Here is a 15468-nt window from a genome sequence, read left to right on the forward strand (position 1 = left end):
ATTTATTTAGTAGCATACACACTTCAGAGTAACAAACACTCAACCAATACAGTCAATGTCAAAAGTGACCATGGTCAGCATTGCATTGTAGTGTTCAGAACGGATGCAAGTGGATGATACAGGCCATTTGATCTCAGTACCTTAAGAATAACAAATAATAACAATAGCAATAAAAAAAAAAAAAAAAGGAAGCAAGAGCCCTCTGAGATACTTAAGGGTTTGGTCCAACTCCCACTGAAATCTTTCCCTATTGTAAGAACTGGATCAGATGTTAAGTGAACCCCCCCTTCTAAAATTTTTACCACTTTGGTTAAATGTCATGTGAATTTATATCCTTGTGAGGCCCCCAAACCCATCATTTTAAACTTAGCTGATGTATCTCTTTATGCATGGTGCACCTCCTCCAAAGAATCTCACCGCATCTTGCAATCGATAATGAAGGACAGCCTCACATCGTTCCTGTGAGGTAAGTAGGTACTACTCCCGTCTGTAAAATGGGAATGAAACTGAGGCCTAGGATAGCTGTCAAGGCCAAAAAACCAAGTTACTGACAAGGCTGAAGGAGAGGAGTCCTACTGCTAGACTCTCACAGAAACGCAGCAGCTACAGCAGTAAGCATCGCTGCATCTAGTGAGTTTAAAGACCTTGGTGCCTAAGTCCGAGGTTAGCTGTTCAGCACCAAACGCCTCTGGGCCAGCATATCTCACCACACTGTGGCAACACGTGCTCTCAGTGTCTCTGGAGCGAGGGAGTATGCCAGCAGAGGCATTACCAAGCGTGCATTACTTGTATGTGAACAAGTACCTTGGTGAGCATGCATCAGCTCTGTGTCACATGCCTGTGCAAAGGCGTCACCGACACTCTGGTAAGCAGAAGCTTATTCAAGGTGGCTCGGGCCACAGCAAGAGAAGGCGGCGCGGCTTCCTCACACCAGCAAGTCGGCGCCCAAGGCCGTGCGGTGCGAGTCAGGTCTGGGAATGCCCCTGCGGCAGCCTGCCCGCGCCCCCAGCCCAGCCCCCCAGCCCCGGGGCACGGCTGCAGGCTGCTAACTGAGAGCCGCCGCCTCTTCTCCTTTCCCGTAGCAGCGGCAGGAGAGCATGGCTTCTGCCTTCCCAGGCCCTTAGCAAGCCGAAGGCCCTTTCAAAGCTGACGTGCTAGAACTATTCATCAGCTAGAATGAATTTCCAAACCAGGGTCCGCTATAGCAGAAGTGGGGCTGTTTCCCCCCCGACCTTTTCAGCTACTGCAGAGGAATGGCTCACGCTCCACGCTCTCCCCCAAGACCACACACTGCAAACCACCCAGGTGCCAGCAGCAGCTGGGGTTTTGAAGCTGCAAGCACTCCTTTAGAGTGCACCAGGCATTCTAAAAGTCTGTCTCAAACTCTCAACTGACATTTGATCATCAACCTTTACTCTCTAAATCTCTCTTCTAGAAAAATGTTACGCTGGTGCAAAAGATTCACATATGTGGCAATAGAAGAAAGAAATTGAATTCTGAAGATTAATTAGGCAAACCACTAATGAATTCTATCACCTTAACAGTCTCATTCCTAACTTTTCTAATTTAATTTTTTATTATGGTAGAGACTGCTTGCAATTGCAGTCTCACAGAAAAGGTATTGTTATTAAAGCCCCCCCGTGAGATCTTACTGACCTCCTATCCTCCTTAAGCACTGCTAACCGATGGCTTACCTGATGGCTGCAGGAAAGGAGGAAGAGAGGGTTTTGTTTGGTTGGGCTTTTTTAAAATTGTATGAAATTCACTGCAGATTAATTCATCATCTCATAGCAGTTAAAAAATTAGGAGGCATCTGGAATGATAATATCTGTGCTTTCTGTTGAAGGCTTGCTGTCATTTCAAAAGAAAAAATAGTATAAACCCTCTGGAACACCCAAGTGGAAAATTCATTAATGATGTACTATAATGAAAATAAAACTGAAAGGGACTCTGGGAGGCCACAGAAGAAGTCTGAATTTGCAGTGAACTGGAAAAAATAATTACCAGTTTCAAACAACTTCTGTTTTAGGACAAAATGTTCCCACACGTCATTACTTCCTACAGAATACCCACTCTATGTCATCTAATTTTTAGGTCACAACTGATCTTGAATTTTTAATAGTGCTGTTTTGTTTAGAGGTGATGAAAAAAGTCATTAAATCTGACTGATCTCTTAGTACAGTAGTGTGTTATTGAAAGTAACTCCTTTTAGAAATGATTTCAGGCTCTTCAATTCTAATTACAAACGTTATAGATACATTTCATTCCAGAGCTGGACTCTACAGTCTTTTTTTTTTTTCTCATGATCACAATTATTACTGAAATAACAGTTTTCCAAAGCATGGAGTCACCTTCATATATCCTAAAGTTATCAGAATCTCTCCCGAGCACAGGACACCAGCAAAGGACAGCAATTTCCGACCAACATGTGCTACTAGCTCTAAATGTTGGAAAAGCCATTAACAATCAAATAATAATACAAGCCTTGTCCTCATTTTGAAAATTGCATCATCACATTATTGATGTTAAAACCTGGAATGTGAGTGAACATGTGACTACTGATAGTATTTATGCGGCTAGTATTTAAAGAACTGTTCAAGCGACTAGAGGCAGCCAACAGAGAAAGTATGTGAAGCCATTACAAGAAATCACTTCAGTCTTTCTTGATTTTAACCTAAACACTGTGAATCTTCTGTGGCTGTGCCTGGGTCACAGCAAGGGAAGCACGAACCACAGATGGTCTGTGATTCCAGACAGCAACTAGGCAATGTGCTGTATTGACATTCCTTCCCCCAGACCGCCCTGAGTTAACAGCTGACACCCTGGTGGAAGGATGCCTGGGAATTATCTCATCATTAGTGTAATGCTGTGAATGCAGACACATTACCTTTCCGATCGCTGTGTCACTCTATATGCTTAAGTAAGTGGCAGCATCGTATCTGGGCAGGAACATGGCCAAGTAGTCATGTGCATTAGGAGACAGTCAAACCGTGATCTTAAGAGATCACACTGTTTGCTGGCTACTAGTGCGTGCGTGTGTGTGCGCATGTGTACAGGGGTTTTACCTTTAAAAATAAACAAGCCTTGGAAAAACCCCCTAGTTCCCTGGTCTGTGTGCAAAAGAGTCCATTACCGATTCTCAGAACTGCAGTTCAGCTGTCAGCGGCCAAATTTGCCAGGCAAGCCAGGCACTTTCCTAACAGCCCATGCAGTCTGAAAGTCAAATGTTTTTGGAGACAATAGGCTGCTATTCTCTCCCTAGAGTTTTTGTAATCTCCTGAGAGGCTACATAAAAAGCAAAGGCTGTTCTTGGATAGAAGTGAATCGAGGCTAGGGCAGGGAAGAGGAGGAATAGTCAGTAGCAGTTACCACATCCAGCCACCACAAACTCCTGCCTCCCTTTGCTCCAGGCTTCTTGTGATCATCACCCATTTCCACCTTGTGCACACTGCAACGCAATGCAGCAGAAGTTGTTGGTCCAACCTATAGTGTACACAGGAGGGACGGGACTTTGAATTAGAGGGTAAAAAACACTCTTGCTGGTTTGAAAACTATGCAGTTCCCTGAAAAATGGTTATTCCTACCCTGAATCTCCAAGCACTTGCTCTGGTTCACTAAGAGGTAATCCGGAGTCCCATCTGTTTTCCAGAAATCAGAATTGTTCTGGTTTACCATACAGACCTCTTGACTCATGCTGGTGTGATTCCTGAGTATGGAGTTCTTTGTTCTCTGAGGACCAGTCTGAAGTTAGGCTGGTGCAATACAGACCAGTCTGGAGTTCTTTAGGTTCACAGAGGGCCAATGCAAAGTCATTTTGATCACTAACTGCTGGGTTCTGGATGCAGCTCCCTCTGCACCAATGACCTCAGGAGTACGGAAGGGAGTTAAAGGTTTCCTTCTTACTGAGTGATCCCAGTAGAGCAGAAAGTTACAGAGAAGCCCTGCAAGTTTTGTGCCGTTCTCAACTCATCTTTCAGTGATGCTTTCCAAGATGCCAATCAAATTGTCCAACCCCAACAAGTACCCATCCTCCCTGTTGCCTTCTTGCCAGGGGATCCTGTGATCCAGTGTCTGCCCATCGGGGAGAAGGGTGGTCTTTCCAAAATCGATCAGCCACACATTGGCATTCCCACTGCCATCATGTACAAAAAGTAGTGAACTTCCAACGACCTGGAAGACAGATCGAGACGATGTGGTTAAATACACATCTTTAGCTCTCCTCTATCACTTAACACTTCCCAATAAGATGACCTTCTCACCTGTGACCCAACAGACTTTTGGGCTGTGCTTACACACAGACAATTTACATGCCCCATTTGACAGTTATATCAATCAGTAACGTGTAAATGGGCATGTAGAGGGGGAAAGGGATCCAGAAGACCAAAAGGAAGAAGAGCAGTTCTCCAGCTCACTTGGCAGCAGGTCTCAATTTGAGCAAATCAGCCAAAGCCAGTGACTACTTTCAAAGAAAGACCATGACTCATGATTAACCAAAATGCCACTAGTGACATGAGGAAATCAACAGGGTAAAATAAAATGCCTGGTCTCAAAATCTTCAGCTGTAACAAGCAGAACTTACAATGCTACGGATGCCTCCTCCACAGCAAAGCGTAAAAGGAGAACTTACAGAGCAGAATTCTACAGTAAATCCAGTATTATAAAGCCTTTGTTGTCAAACTGCAACTGAATGCTACTGTACCAAATGCAAGCTTCCACACTACCATTCCTCTGTAAAGACTCCCACTGGAACACCCCAAGATTAGAGAAACTGCAGGAAACTGGTAGTAATAAACCATTCCCTGCAGCGGTGAGACCTGTAGGTGCTGGGATGTTATAAAGATGGAAGGACTTATTATTCCTCAACTGTTTTAATCTTCTGTATTGTTGTGATGGAGGCTTTAGGGTATCTGTGTTGGTAACATATATATAGTTTTCTTCTACTAATACAGCAGGCTAATCCAAAGTACATCTGAATGACCAAAGCAAGCAGCAATGCACCCCACAGTATTACACTCACTGCTCACCTCATGTCGCTTGAAGAAGTCTGAGGATTCAAGGATGACATGAATTTCCTGCAGACGCTTGAGGTATTTTTTCTGGAGGAAGGAAAAAACAACCCATAAACATTTAAGTAAAGAATGGATAGAGATACTCTGTTTACAAGAGTTAATATAGTGAAGAGATCATGTTAATTTTAGGCTAGAGGTGCTTCAAAACAACAGGTTCATCACTTGAAAGTCAATCTGAAAATACACTTGAATAGGCTTTCATAGCAGATGAACAGACTGGAGTTCCTCTGCTGCGTGGCTCAGGCCAAGCACACTTCTGTCCTGCTTGGATGTACTGAGAATTTCTGCATCCCTCTTTTTTTTTTTCTCTTCTTTTTAATAAAGACAAAAAATCTCAAGCAATTAAAAATCTTTCACTTCTCCACAGTGAAAAGACAATGAAATTTTACACACATTTTTAATGCTGCCCTGTGTTACCAAGCGCGCTCCTCCTGGAGGGCTAATCTGCCTTCATAACGCCTTCGGCACTGCAGCCAAACACTGTGGCACCCTGAGCAGTTCCAAAGACAAGACACGTTATGCCACCCGCCACACGGCAGCGGTTATGCCCGCGGAGCAGCACACCGGAGTGGCCCTTTGGGGCCAGTCTCGTGCCTAGGAGCACAGCCAGCACCAGCCTCACCTCCTGCCCCTGTGCTCTGGTTTTATCCCCTCCAGCCTGAACTCCCAAATCACAAGTTTTCCTGCCAGCACAATCCTTGCTCAGACATCATCACCACCCTTCTGAGGCATCTAATATTCATGGTCAAAGCTGATGGCAAGCCGTAAGTTAGCTTGACTGATGTCTTGCTAGCATGAGGAGCTCAGCTGGCCGCTTCCCACAGCCCACCTAGTCCCCATGTCCACTCCCATCTGCCGAGAGGGACTGGAAGTCAAAACCATTTTCTTCCTTGGTAGTTTAATTCATTTTTCTTGTGCCAGAGGAAGCATGGCCCTGAAGCAAGTTCATTGGGTCAAAGATAGTTAACCCAAAGAGCTCAGACTCACCAGAATAGTTGTGTTGCCCTCAATGAATTCCACAAAAACCTGTAGAACTTGCTCCTGTGTCTTTGTAGTTTTGAAGTTTGTGTTACATGTTCCATCCGCCTTCTGCACAAAACCACACAAAGATAAAGATGATTTATACTACACACACGTATCACTCCCCTCATCAGTCAATCCTCTTGAACCATCAGCAGCTCAGCTCTTGCTAACCAGATGAAAGTGAGCAACTGAACAGGAAGAGAGCAGATAAACCAAGCAAGGAGTGGAGGAGACAAGATACCGGAGCTGACTGGATACCTTTAAATGGCACTTCATTTCCTGTCAAGTGCAGTTAAAAAAAAAAACCCACACAAACAACAACTCACAGTATTACCAGCTTGCAGGAGGGTTTTCTCACATGAGTACTAGCAGCGCAAAGTTCAACGGGGCAAACCACAGCGACCTCTTCGGCTGCCCTCTTGCCCAGCCTGGTGTAGTCTAACCCTGGCTGGGGCAGTAAGGGGCCATTTTCAAACCCAATTTTACTAGTCCTTTTTGTTTGTTTGTGTTTGGTTTGGTTTTTCAATGGGGAAATCAAAGATTGTGGTTAAGACTCAGTCCCAAATATACATTTGCAAATTAGCATGACCCAGAAGTCACAGAACGGAGAGCTAGCTGCAGGCAGGAACAACTTGGGATTTGCAATACTAGCAGTGACAAAGCAGGTACGTGAATTTTGGCAAAAGACAGTGTGGGCATGCTTGTGTCCAACTAGATCCTGGAGAAATACAGAGTGGTTTTGCGCTAACAGTAAGGCTCAGTACAAAAGCATCCTGCTGCTGAAGAAACAAGTCTATGTGCTGGTAGTGACCAGTTTGTACCCGTGGAGCTACAAGTAAACAAGAGCAGTACGTGAATCGGAGATATCTGTCAACATAGACTACACGAATATGCATTTCTCCAAGAATATCCCTGTTGCTTCAAGAATCACAAATATGAGCTGTTAGCACACGCATGTAAAATACAGCAATTCTTGCAGCTGGTAGCCTGTATCCACTAAAAGCCTGCAGGATTATCAAACCATATTCTTCTCCATTGTATCAGTCCAACCAAATCCCTCATTTCCATTACAAAAGTAAATCAACAGGTCATCAAACTGTGTTCCCTCCTACTTGTTAAAAGTCACTGCACCAAAACCGGGTAAATTCAGCTCTGGTCTCTGCAGGTGAACACTATTTACTCCATAGCAGAGCTCAGCTCCTAGTATATACACAAAAAAACCCCAATAATGCTAAATTTCCAGATTTATCATGCAAAAGAATGAACTGACTGAATGGCAAAGCCATGCAGAACAGCCTCCCACCTACCAGATTTTCTAGCAGCAGAATAAACAGAATTTTATTCCAAGGCTGTGGGCCAGATACAAGTGTGGCATGTCAGCCTGATGAGATGTGTAAGTTATGCAAAAAAAGTTCAGCAGGTAGGCAGTGCAAGTTAGGAGCCATCTGATCTGGTGCGTTATAATACTCAACAGCACACAGAAAGCTGGCACTTAATCTGACGCCTCGTACCTCTACACTGGAGTAAGGTCGTCTTAAAAATGACTCCCCGTGCCCCAAATCCCAGAGCAAAGTCTGGAATAGCTTCTGTATGTTCCCTTTTCATCCTTTTTTGTCTGGACAGACTAGTCGCTTGCTTCTCTGTTGTTTAGAAACACTTCTGTGATTTTGATCCTTTGCAGTGGTTGGCAGGAAAAATAACTGCTGCCTGCCTTTACCTGCTGTAAACAACATCCAGATTTTGAATGGCACCATCCCTCGTATTCTGGACCAGGTCCCTGCAACAACTCTGGAGGCACCTGATCCCCACGAGGCGCTTGCCCACCTCGCTCCAAAGGCGTACCTTTGTCAAGGCCTCCACGTACCTTCCTGCACAGCAGGGCAGCCTGTTGCACGGTGTGGCTGGCGGGCCACGTGCACCACTTCTCATCAGATGTGGCCATGACATAGCTAGCGGGAGGGCAGGTTTGGTGGCTCTGGAGAATAGCGCTACCTATCTTAACCCGCATGGTCTTGCTCTGATTCCTCTGCAGACTTCCCCTAAAGGGTTCTGGGTTAAGGTCGTGACCTAAATGGATTCACAAAGATTTGTGAATCAAATCTGGTGTCCTCCTGGGAAAATGGCTATCCCTGATCGAGGGCTAAAGGAACGGTACACCAAAGGAAGAAGTATCTTCCCAAACTGCACAGAGATTCAGTGACAATGGGAAGCCAGAACTCCTGATTCTCAGCCCCATGCATCTGTGCTCTGCAAAACTATTACCTTAGTGCTGTGGAGACAATGTTTGTGATGCCTAGCCTTCAGCAGCCCCCTCCAGAGAGGAAACCTGCATTCCGAATCTAGCAGCCACAAGAGACAGTGTCAGGTTCTGACCGCAAGGAAACCCAATGGTTCAAACTATATTTGATAAGAGGAAGAGCAACGCATCCCATAAATGAACCTGACGTGATTTCAGAGATATGGAAGCAAGGCAAGGAAAAGAGATGGATCACCTAAAGAGAAAAGGTATCCCGCTGATGAAGCAACAGTGCGTACGGTGAATCAGATCCCATTTATTGGCAGCCACTTCACAGAAGGGCTTCTATCATACCACTTCCATTGCTTCTGCTTCTTACTCCAGGGCAGGAATATTTCTGGATGACCAAGCCCAACATACCTACGCAGGTAACTCCAGGAGTTATCAAGTGCTTTTGGGGAGAACCACCTCTTTTTCCCATCAACCACTAGCTGGCACCACTAATCCTTACAGGCTCTCCTCTAAAAATGGGGATCTCTGCAGCATGGTTTTGCTTTTCTGCAAATACGCAGAACTGGACGTACAGTTCAGCTACAGTGAAACAGCATAGGGTGTACTGACTAGCTGTTACTGCTTGAACAACTCGCTTTCTGTCACCATTTCTCCATGTAAAGAAATAAGAGAATGACACCGACATCCCTCATAACAGCACACATTTCCTGTGCTTAATCAACGATTAAGTATTTGTGTCCTGTTTTGCTCAGTTACAGCACTGTCTGGGAAATATCACGCAGTCTGTGTGCCATACGGCTCCTACCCACCTCTGATAACCAACCACAGCACAAAGAACAAGCCAGGAGGTTTTACTGGCATCCCCTGTGCTCCCTTAGCTCAGTCACTCTCCAGGACTCAACACAAATCTGTGCATCTTCTACACAGACCACCTATCTTTCCAAGAACATATGTAAAAGGTCTTGAGATCATCTGGGTTTCCGACTCCATTACACAGAGCATCCAAACACCTGTGTGGTATAGGAATAAAATAGGTATTTTGATAACATCATTAGATGGCTAAAGGGTAAGACATGAAGCATCTTGGCTGGACTGGAGCCAGATCCTCTACCGCCCAGACAGTTCCTGTATGAGAATGCCTGTATCTAGCAGCCAGGAGTGGGTGGCACAGCATACAGGGGGCCAGCACAGCATGAGCTGGAAGCCCTAGTTCCTGTATCACAGCAGGAGAATCTGTGAATGAGGAAGGGAGAAGACAACACAGGGAAGCAGAGAAGAAAGGGGTGTTTAAAGAGCCTCTGCTCATCAGCGTCACCCTCTTTTATCTCTTCTTCCTACGTGCTTAAACTAGGAAATGGAAGAAAAACTAATCCATCTCATAATTTACAATGACCTAACAAACCTAAATCAAACCTATATGCTCTGGGAACATCCTGAAATCACACAGGATAACCCATGCTAACTTCTTCATAGCTGTCCCGTCACGAGCTTCAGGTGACAAGTACTCACCCAGGGTGCAGGTGGGTTTGGGCAGCCCTCGCCACTGCTCCAGGTACACTATCTAAACCCAAGCAAACTAGTGTAAGGCTAGCTGTTACAGGCTGTGCAGGCAGCAAGCGCACTTCTGGATTCCAATAAGCGTTAACATTCAAGTAACCGAGTCAGGTGGCTGATACTTTGAGAGCAGGTCCTAATGGGCTTCTGGGTAGGCATCTGTCATTGCCATGGGGCACAACAAATATAAAGAATTAATGGGCAGGGGAAAAAAATGGCCAAGGTTCTTCTGTGGCTGTAAGGTAGTATCCTAGGAATGACACAGGGGCACAAACTTATCCAACAAGAACAGCAGATGGACTTTGTTGACGGAGAAATTTTATTTTTGGTTGTTTTGGCTTTATTCCACTCCATCTATACTGGGTATTGTCATGTACTTAAAAGGAAAAGGGGTCTCCTTGATCCCAAGAAAATCTACGCTAATGCTTTTAACATACCTTGCAAATAAACATAACTGGAACAAAAACACTTTACTGTGATTCACTCTGAATAAATATGTATAGTTCCTGGATATAAAAAAAAGTAATTGCACGGGGAGAGGCAGTTATTTCTTCAGTTCTGAATTCTTCCTTATAAACAGTCTCATTTTCATTCTGTCTACACGGTATATGTGCTTGAGCCCTTCCTGCAGTGTCTCTGTGGTTGAACCAAGTATGGCTGATGTGCATTTGATGCTTAACTTCATCAACACTACTCTGTCATAATTAGAATGGCTGCTTTAAATTTCAGTTAGTGCATTTTCACTTAATCCTTTGGAAAAAACTGGCTACTGATGCGCACTAGCTTTTTGATTAATCAACAAATCAAACAAGTTCAGTCTCCAAGAACAGGCAGAAGTGAAACTATTACCTTAATCCCTTCAATCCTGAAGCCCAGATTGGCGCTAGAGCTGATGGTTTCCCTCCACTGCATGTATCGGGGTTTGGTGACAGCATGCTGGGCATTCTCTTCAGCTGTGGGAGCAAGAGGATCCACTTCAATCATTTTCTTGTACATGTCCTTACGCAGCTTTGGTTTCTCACGGGCCTTAGTCAACTCTTCCTCCAGGTATGTCCTGCAAAAGCAAAAATGTAAAGACTCCCCATACATTTCCTTTTACAACTTATAAACTGGCCTCAAGAAATATCAACCAGGAAAGTAAATGTTATCATTACCCCAGTTTTGTGCATGGTGAAACTAAAGGACACAGACTAATGACTGCATAGGCACACTTAGTGAACCAGCTGCAGGAACCAGCAATCGTGCCATTCACTTCTCCCAAGTAACAAGCAACAGGACAAGAGGAAATGGCCTCAAGTTGTGCCTGGAGAGGTTTAGGCTGAATATTAGGAACAAGTTCTTCACCGAAAGGGTTGTCAAGCATTGGAACAGGCTGCCCAGGGAGGTGGTTGAGTCACCACCCCTGGAGGTATTTAAAAGGCGTGTAGATGTGGCACTTGGGGACATGGTTTATCGGTGGGCTTGGCAGCCCTCAGTTAATGGTTGGACTCAATGACCTTAAAGGTCTTTTCCAACCTAAACAATCCTACGGTTCTAGGATTCACTTCTTGTTCTAACTACACCTTTACTTACTGTTACATGTTACTGTTATGTCCTGCTAACAGAATGGGAGAAAGCTGAATTCGTACTGTGCCATGCAACAGAAATGTATTTTCAGAGGACAGTTAGGAGAGATCACTTACAGTGAAGTCAGAAGCAAACAGGGCTGCCGAAGTCTTACCACCTTCTCTCTCCTCAGAAAAACCTAACATCATCATGTGTGATTTTTTAGGCCTCAGAAAGCAATTGAGGTTTTACTTAATGCATCACGGTGAAAGAGAGAATCACTCTTCTTACAGTAAAAATACAGTAAATAAAAATATAGTAAAGGAGATTACCTGGGCAGTTCCAAACCAGAAGAGGTAACCAAGAACAGGAAGGTGAAGGGTGAAAACCTCCCACATTTTGCTGTCATCACTTAACCAGTTAATCTGGTAACCATTGAAGGCACTATCCATGTTCTCTGATTCCACCGGACTCTTAAAGCTTGCACTTTGTCAGGTGCCTGGAGTGTACTTTCTTCATCACAGTGTAATAAACCAGGCTGGTGCTGAGGAGATGCTGCCACTCATTACCAGAATGTCATGTACTTTGAATAAAATGCATACTGCTGCAAATCCTTCTCCTCTTTCTTCTGGACATATCAGTGCTACACGTTTCTACTCTGACTTAGCTGCCAATTCATTTACGATTTAGCATCTACTTGAAAAGGCTGGTCTGCACTCCGGTAAGCTGAACAACTCGTTTATGACAGTAATCCTTGAGCGTCTGAGCTCGCATCCAAAAGATTACTATGACAGTTCATACAACCCTGTACTGTTACTCCAGGCTCTCAACAGACCCCTTATCTACTCGTTACACTTAGGTAACATTTTTGAGGTTTTCCTCTTAATCACAGACAAGAAGAAAATGTGAATCTGGAGCACAAGGTGCAAGCATCATGGAGATGTCAATAGGGAAAAACACAGGTCAGCCCTGAGCAGATGGTTAACTCTTTTTCTTTACAGAAGAGATCAATACCAGTGAAGACTCATTCAAGCGTTGGAAATGGGCTTTCACACTGCTGTTCAGTCATTCACATTTGCAGACGTTTGGGAAATTTACTTTTTGTGGGTTTTTTTGAATCCCTGCATACACAAAGATTAAATGAACTGGCAGGGAATGAATCATGGAGGTTTTTTCCCATGTATTATCAGGCCATCACAAAGAAACTCTGTCTTGAATCACCCCTGAAAATTTCTTCATGTGGATAGTTTTTGAGACTATAGATCAGTTAGTTTCTAGAATCCACGTACAATCAGGCAACAGGGAGACTTACTCTCCCCAGGCTGTTCAAGGTGACTGCCAACCCAATAACAGGGTGTCTGGAGTGAATCCCAGGGCTCCAAAAATGTTCCCAAACTCCTCCAGACAGAACAGGACCACATCCCCACGCACCCCACCCCACCCTACCCCCACTTCCTTCAAATGCATTTGGGTTAGCAAGCACTTTCATGTACCCTACCTGATCCCCATCTTGCAGTCCATCACACAAGGCCCTTCAAAATCAGTAAGCAGGTCATCCAGCTGAATGTAGCTCTCGCCATCTCTCTCCACCACACCATGGAAGCAAGGGACGCAGGAGCGTAGTGGGTCTTTCATCAGTCGCTCAAAACACTCCTTTTCATTCTCTGAGAAGCGTTTGAGGATCTTCCCACTATCAGCTGCCTTGAAACTCCCTAAAAAAAGAAAATCAAACACATGCTGATGAGACTGACCTGCAAAAAAGAAAAACACCTTCCCCCACCACTCCAGCTTCATCTACCTCAGCCTCATGATACCTAACTGGTATTTCCCCTGAACAGAAAAGATAACATGCTTTCCATAAAAAACAAAACACCCAGGACAAACACAGCCATTGGCAGTGAAAGTACATTTGGATACATTCCCATGTCAGAATTTATAGCTTTAAGGAGTGCAGCTGCTCCAGGCCATCTTTTTTTTTTTTCCCCATGCTAAACTCCTTGTTAGGATATTAAACACTACTATACTTACTAAAATGCACAGGAGGAAGCCACGAGCCAGAATTCATTAATCCTCTGACAGGCTATTTTAAAGCTGCGTAACACTGCCAGTCTTGGCTTTGTCCTTAATCCTCACGTAGGGTATACCTGCGGAGTGTGTACCTAGCGAGGCAGTACGGCCAGTCAGTGATCGTTAAGCAGCCACGAACAGGCCAGAAGCCAAGCACTGCCCTTTCTACACACACACACACACACACACACACACTGTGACTGCGCTCGCATGTACCTCCAGGTACTGCCTCTTCTCCAGAGCCCTTCTAATTCGCAGGTACAGCCTGCAGTGCAATTGGTTTTTTTTTTTACAACCCCATGTCTGAATGGTATCCAGTACAAATGACAGTCTGCACAGGCCAAGACTGGCAAGTAATTAGATTGCAGCTGTCTGGAGTCTCCTGTGCAGACACTCTCCCTGTCCTGCACCCTGCCAATTACGTCCGAGGAAAGTATGTGTTTCATTCAGAGGTACCCTTTAATCTACATGACATAAAATAGGTGCCAAAGTAGGAGCCTCATTAATCCTAGGGATAATGCTCAACATTATCATGGCAGGAACCTTCAGCTGCTGTGAACCGGTTCTTCTCTGACAAATCCTAGAACTGGCACTGCCTCAGCACAAGGGTGATGGTTGTGATGGCCCAGGTCTCAGTTTAGAAAGAACTGGTCATATCAGAGAAGAACAGCTGCAAAAAGGATGGACTAAAAGCACCACAGAAAACTATTTAAAGGAAACTGGAGCAGTGCCTCACTTCCATCAGCTTCTAGTAACCCCTTAACCTTCCTCTTCTACACAAGCCCCCAGCAGGGTTATGATTACATGACCAGTGCATCACTCCACACAGACCAAGCTAACCCCACACACGCTGTGATAAAAACTGCAATAAGACTGGGGCATCACAGCACCCTGAGTGATAGGAGTCAGGCCCACCAACACCACTGTGTAAAATACAGCTACTCCTTTTCTAGGACTAAATAAATTTCTCTGCACAGCTTTAAAGTGCACTGTATTAGCGCATTAGCATATAAAGAGGTGGTTCAGGTGCTGCATTAAAGCACGATGCAGCGTAGGTGCCTGCCCACATGTGTACTAATAAACCCCACACTACCTCTTTAGGAACAAGGGCTGCATAAGAATTAAATGAAGCAAGAGAGAAGCAAACCTGATGACTTCTCTCTGTTGGGTTTTTTTCTGCCACAGCCATGAAACAAAGCCTACATCAGGAGCACACTTACCAACTTCTACAGACATGAAGCTAGCACTAGCCAACTGAGCTGCTCCTTGCACTCACACAGTGAGCAACAACACTCAATGCAAACACCTGATCCCCGAGGCAGTTTTCACCAGATTTGTTTTCCACCCAAGGGCTTACATTCCGATGAGGGGTTTGGCATTGGTATTATGAGCACTGTCCTTGACAGGGCTGAAGTACACAAGGGTACGGACACTAACCCTTCCCACTAGGGAACTAGCATACTGACTACTCAGTCAAGGAAGACAATCCCATACCACAGCCAACAGCGAAAGGCAGACTAAGGCTTCAACTCCCCAGTCCCTCCTGTTTCCCTCTAACACACGTTCTACGTATACCACCTTACAAGGATACATGAGGAGCCAGACCCTTCCCTAGGGTCATTACCCAGCTGAATCACTCTCCCTTCCCTCTCCCCCCACAACTAAAAGAAAGATGTTCTAATTCACATATTTATGTGCTGTTGCCTGCTTCATTTTTACATGAAGGAAGGAAATAGGGAAATGCTGAAACATTGTTTTCCCTACTGCTGCCATCCCCACTCCAGAGACAGTCAAATTGAAGATACCCATCTCACCTGTGTGCCCAGCCAGCTGCACCCACGAGTAGCGTTTCTTGAAGGGACTGATGACTGGTAAGTTAACCATGGTTTTAATTGTATGCCATGCCTTTTTCTGGAATACGAAGAAAAGAAATATTAAGTTGGGCAAGAGCTGAAATCCTGA

General features: G+C 44.8%; 1 protein-coding gene across 1 annotated transcript in view; it reads right to left on the reverse strand.

The window, feature by feature from the left end:
- Positions 1-15468, reverse strand: part of ITPKA (inositol-trisphosphate 3-kinase A) — a 40589-nt gene continuing 25121 nt past the window's right edge. Inside the window, exons 2-7 of the mRNA XM_056346808.1 lie at positions 15321-15417; positions 12938-13151; positions 10744-10948; positions 6057-6158; positions 5025-5096; positions 1-4170 (exon numbers count right to left, since the gene is read on the reverse strand). Of these exons, the coding sequence (XP_056202783.1) occupies positions 3967-4170; positions 5025-5096; positions 6057-6158; positions 10744-10948; positions 12938-13151; positions 15321-15417 (894 nt within the window). The 3' untranslated portion in view covers positions 1-3966. The remainder of the gene's footprint in view (positions 4171-5024; positions 5097-6056; positions 6159-10743; positions 10949-12937; positions 13152-15320; positions 15418-15468) is intronic.

This window comes from Falco biarmicus, chromosome 7 (genome assembly GCF_023638135.1).
Source record: "Falco biarmicus isolate bFalBia1 chromosome 7, bFalBia1.pri, whole genome shotgun sequence".
Classification (NCBI taxonomy): Eukaryota; Metazoa; Chordata; class Aves; order Falconiformes; family Falconidae; genus Falco; species Falco biarmicus.